At 35.9% G+C, this 5801-nt stretch overlaps 1 protein-coding gene across 1 annotated transcript in view; it reads right to left on the bottom strand.

Moving 5' to 3' along the window:
- BET1 (Bet1 golgi vesicular membrane trafficking protein) overlaps positions 1-5801 on the bottom strand; it is an 18747-nt gene that overhangs the window by 8368 nt on the left and 4578 nt on the right. The window contains exons 2-3 of the mRNA XM_024132314.3: positions 4397-4521; positions 1176-1232 (exon numbers count right to left, since the gene is read on the bottom strand). Of these exons, the coding sequence (XP_023988082.1) occupies positions 1176-1232; positions 4397-4521 (182 nt within the window). The remainder of the gene's footprint in view (positions 1-1175; positions 1233-4396; positions 4522-5801) is intronic.

The raw sequence follows: 5801 nt of genomic DNA on the forward strand, positions 1-5801 counted from the left end.
TATGGGAATGTATGTTTATGTATAACTGATTCACTTTGTTGTAAAGGAGAAACTAACACACTATTGTAAAACAGTTATACTCCAATAAAGATGTTAAAAAAAAAAAGATGAGAGAACTAGGTATGGATTAGAAACACTGCACTTTCATAGAAATCTCAATATCCTGAGATGTAAGGCCCTGGCACAATGATAGCCTTTGCATAATTCAGGCTCTATGCAGCTCAAGCACTTTACATCTATAGTCTTCACTGGGGTTAGGCATCAGAATCACCTGGGATCCTTTTTTCAAAATACATATACCTAGGCCCCTCCCCCTAAAATTCTGAATCAGTATATTTAGAGTGAGGACCAGGCATAAATATTTTCAAAGTTCCACAAGTGATTCTAATGTACAACTTTCACAAGGAGATTGCTTTCAGTGCAATATTCATTTTTGTTTTGTTTTGTTTTGTTTTGTTTTGTGGTACGCGGCCCTCTTACTGTTGTGGCCTCTCCCTTTGCGGAGCACAGGCTCCAGACGCGCAGGCTCAGCGGCCATGGCTCACGGGCCTAGCCACTCCGCGGCATATGGGATCTTCCCGGACCGGGGCGCGAACCCGGTTCCCCTGCATCGGCAGGCGGACGCGCAACCACTGCGCCACCAGGGAAGCCCTCATTTTTGAATAGTACTATTTTAAAAGCATTTGAAGAAACTAGGGAAGGTCCAGAGGAGTTTGACATACAAAATAAACATTGGAGAATGAAAAGAGCCTCTAACAAGAACAGGTATATATTACTGAGTTTGTTTAGACTAGAGATAAAAGGCTTGGGGATGTTACTATGTTCAAATCTTATTGACTTGTTCACAGTGATCCTTAGAAGATCAAGCAAAAGAAATAGGTTTACCTTAAGTAAAAGACATTTGGTTGGTTGGATATAAAGTGCTTTTGATTACTCGGCAGTCTATATCCAGAGATCTTTAAGAAGACTCAAAATAGTCATTTGTCCTGAGTTTTTAACAGTGTTTCTAAACACAGGATTAAAGATAAATTGGCTTCCACCTCCTCCTCCTACTTATATGTGTTAGGCAAGATGAAAAATGTAAAACTATGGCAAAAACGAATCTTAGAGGTATTCCAAACCAAATTTGAGAATATCAGATCAACTTTCTTAAAGTTAAAATCAGATTCACTTACCATTTCAGCTAATAATTTATTTTGATGTTTAACTTCATGGCCTATTTCAATGGAAAGCTATAAAGTAGAAAGCGTAAACATTATTACTTACATAAATGTTTTTAAGTGTTGTAAAGTAAAAACAATAATGACATTCTAAGCATAAACATTTTCTCAAATAAAACTGTGTTCGAAAAATATAAAATATACTCTCTTGTTACTTTTCTCACTGAAATTAATGAAAAATAAATTTAGAATTTCTATTCCTTCCCAACTATGAACATTGTCTCCCTGTTCTTCATTTTGATTTCATCTTAATATTCAATTCCATCTTTTAATTTTGGTACATATTTCTCTCTGGTTCTCTTATCCTTGCATTCTTTTTTCTCTCTTTATACTGTTCACACAATAGCATTTGTTTGTATATTTCTTCATTTACCTTTTAAAAATGTATACAAGTTCCCATATTATCAATTCAAATCTAGATATAAGCAATATTTTCCTAATGAATGTAGCATTACTTTGAATAAACATCTAAATTAATTATTTCTTTAGATTCTAAAGGTGTTTTTCTTTAAAATATGATAATAAATTGGAAAAAAAACCTCACAAGTTAGTGTTACCCACATCCTGAAGCTATGTACAAAAGAGGCTGAGTCTAAATGAAATACCATAAGTGAGTACAGCCGCTATTCAAACCAAAACCTATCTAATACTTTATACAACAAATTCATCAAAGGCTTCATTTCTAAGATATTTGAATAAACACACTACTACTAAATCTTGGAAACTACTAAAAATCTTGGCAAACCACTGCAAATATTGTTCTCAACTTATTTTGTGTGGAAAGCATCTGGGGTAATAGTGATGCAAAACCATGCTAGAATTCTATAGATCAGAATATGAGCTTTTCCCCAAAATTTAACAATTCAGAGATAACAAAGCACCTATGAAACTAGATAGCCCAAATCAGCTAACTGTTTCTACAACTGTCATTCATGCCAGGGGAAGAAATTTCCGGGAGAAAAAAGCTTTCTTCTAACAAGAAGCCTAAACTATCAATATTGGAATTTTTTAAAAAATCATTTAATTCTTAATTTCCTCTGAATGTTGTATTTTTTAAATTATTAACATTATACAAAATTGCTTAGTTCATAGATCAACTCCTTTTGATTTAATAAGACCTTGAAAACAATACTCATTTCAGAATGTAACAGTCTCCAGGCTGAATATAATTCTATTTTCCAAAGACTAATGAAATAGCAATTAAGTTTTGGCAGCATAAGCTTCCAATGAATGCTCTTTAAGTGTACTGCATGTTTATTTTAATGCAGAATCAATCACATACACTGTTAAAACTATCTTTTGGTAATCCTTTATTTAATACATATTAACTCAATACCACTATAAGGAATTATGGTAAGTGCTACGTAGAATATAAAACTAAGTACAGGGCTTCCCTGGTGGCGCAGTGGTTGAGAGTCCGCCTGCCGATGCAGGGGACACGGGCTCGTGCCCCAGTCCGGGAAGATCCCACATGCCGCGGAGCGGCTGGGCCCGTGAGCCATGGCCGCTGAGCCTGCGCGTCCGGAGCCTGTGCTCCGCAATGGGAGAGACCACAACAGTGAGAGGCCCGCGTACCACAAAAAAAAAAAAAAATATAATTGACATACAGCACTGTGTAAGTTTAAGGAGTACAGCATAATGACTTGATTTACCTACATCATGAAATGGTTATGAATGTGCATATTTTTAATATACATTTTGAGGCATTTTCACAAATGTATGCACTCATGTAATCACCACTCAATAAAGACAGAGAACCCTATTTCTGGTAAATTTCTTTTACATACAAATAAATCCAATGCAGATCATTATGCAATAAGTGCTACAGAAATGGTACAAATGGTCTTATGTTCATAAGGAAAAGGTTACTTTTATGTGGTGATCAGGTATGGCCTGGAGGAGAGAAGATGCAGTGAGGTGGAGCCTTTCAGAAGGGCAAGACTTCAGCCAATGTTAGGAGGGAGAGGCAGTCTAAGGCAAAGCGATAGCATGCCCAAAGATACAGGAGTGGGAGAGTGACAGCATGCGGAGGACACAAGGAGTACTTGAATTTGTCTGGCAGGAAGCATGTATACATTCTGGAGGTACAGGAGGTAAGGTCTGAAAAGCTGTGGACAAGATTTGCAGAACCTATTTGATCGAACTACAGAGTGTGAACTTCATTTCTTACATCATGGGAGGCCACTGAAGACTTCTGGGAGCGAGGATGCAAGTTAAAAAATACTCTAAAAAGATGACTGGTGACAGGGTGTAGCTCAGACCAAAACATGGGAAAAATTAGGAACAGATAGTTTAAAAGGCTTTCCCAACAGTTCACCTAAGAAAACCGGGGGATAGTATTAGAAATAGAAAGGTGGAGATAGGAACAGTAGAAAAAAAGCACAGGACTTGGTGACTGACGTGAGGTACAAAGGCAGAAACATGAAAGACAGATTTGTAGCTTTTGAGACTAGAAGAAGAAAAGTCAGAAGATGAGCTGCTTGGGGGTGTAAGGTGGATTGCTCTGAGACACTACTACAGACAACATACAGTATTTTAGATTTAACTATAAAAAAAAATTCTGAAGTTCAAAACAAAACAAAACAAATGTACCATATGTTTTGATTGGCCACATTTTCTAAACTTGTACTTAAATCATGTCTAAATTTTGAGTCATATTGCTAAAACTTAATTGCTATTTCATTAGCCTTTGGAAAGCAGAACTGTAAAAGCCTGGAGACTGTTATATTTTGAAATGAGTATTGTTTTCCAGGTCATATTAAATCAAAAGTAGTTGATCTATGAACTAAGCAATTTTGTATAATGTGAATAATTTAGAAAATACAACATTTACAGGAAATTAAGAATTAAATGATATTTTTTAAAATTCCAATATTGATAATTTAGGCTTCTTGTTAGAAGAAAGCTTTTTTCTCCTGGAAATTTCTTTCCCTGGCATGAATGACAGTTGTAGAAAGTAGTTAGATGATTTGGGCTATCTAGTTTCATAGGTGCTTTATTATCTCTGAATTGTTAAATTTGGGGAAAAAAAAGCTCATATCACCAAACTACACTATTTGGGTAACTGAATTTCCTTAGTATGATGCCAATAAAAGTATATATTTTATAAGTATAAAATATACATGTATATATAAATACACAAATTAAAAAGTATATAATATGTGCTTTATACTTACAGATTTTATAGCAGTTACTTTGTTTCTCAGACTTTCCGTGAGTCTCTCATTTTCTTCTTCACAGGCACTATACCCACTATTAGGATAGCCATAGTTCCCATAGTTGCCAGGAGGTACTCCTTCACCTGCAAGGATCAGAGTCACAAGCAGAGTTGCAGCAAAAACAAGCCACTTTCGAAACCTTGAAAAGAAAGAACCAAAAAAGACCCCTGGAGGGCGTTGCAGACCACGTATGTCTATTATTCACACTCCAAATGAACTTTAAAAATTAATAACCAAATAGAGATCAGAACAATTCTAATACCCTCTCTTAAGCAAAGAATACTGAATTCAGTTCAAAACACATTTGTTGATTGCATATTGACAAGACACTGAAATAGGCACTGATATATAAGGATATTCTGGACACATTTCCTGCTCCCTAGAACTACACAGTTAAAAAAAAAATCTAAACGTATCATAACATCAACTACCTATGGAAGAAGCTTGGCTGTGAAGAGAAAGGCAGAAACAGGATAATGCAGCAGGATGGAGTTCATGGCAGAGGGAGGGTCCTTTACTAGCATCTCTTTCGTTTAAATAGAAAAGAGCTGGAATAACTTTTGGAGAATATTAGCTGAGATTTAAGAGAGGGACTCATTCATTCTTCAACAAATACTTGAGAAACTCCATGTATCAGATTCATTGTTCTTTCTAGGTGCCTCTTTTTGGAGCTCATCTTCTACGGAATAGCGTTGGGATACAGGACTATAGTCCCAGCCACTGCCTAATATAGTACTTGATATTCATCAGGCAATCAAACAGGTAGAGTGAGCCTTGAACATGAATATATGTAGTATATGTATATGAATACATATACTAACATGTTGGAAGATTGAGAGAGGAAAGCATAGTTGACAGTGTTATCTAACTGCATTTTTTTCTTTTAAACTATTGACAATTTTCTCAGTAAAAAAGAGAAAAGCCTGTCTTTGAAGAATGGTGATCATTTGGGGGAATAAACAGTAAAGAGAATAATGGAGGAAAGTGACTAGGGTTATACAGGATTACTACAGGGATAAAGCAATCCTGGCTGAGGCAATATATTGTAGTGTGATTTTTCTCCAAAAGAACTCATCAGCCTAAGTTAGCCCATGAAAAGCTGGATGGCTGGACTGATCAAGAGTTAGAGGTTTTATACAGTGGAGAAAAGACAGCCTCTTCAATAAGTGGTGCTGGGAAAACTGGACAGCTACATGTAAAAGTATGAAATTAGAACACTCCCTAACACCATACACAAAAATAAACTCAACATGGATTAAGACGTAAAATGTAAGACCAGACACTATAAAACTCTTAGAGGAAACCATAGGGAGAACACTGTTTGACATAAATCACAGCAAGATCTTTTTTGATCCACCTCCTA

The sequence above is a fragment of the Physeter macrocephalus genome, chromosome 5 (genome assembly GCF_002837175.3).
Source record: "Physeter macrocephalus isolate SW-GA chromosome 5, ASM283717v5, whole genome shotgun sequence".
Taxonomy (NCBI): Eukaryota; Metazoa; Chordata; class Mammalia; order Artiodactyla; family Physeteridae; genus Physeter; species Physeter macrocephalus.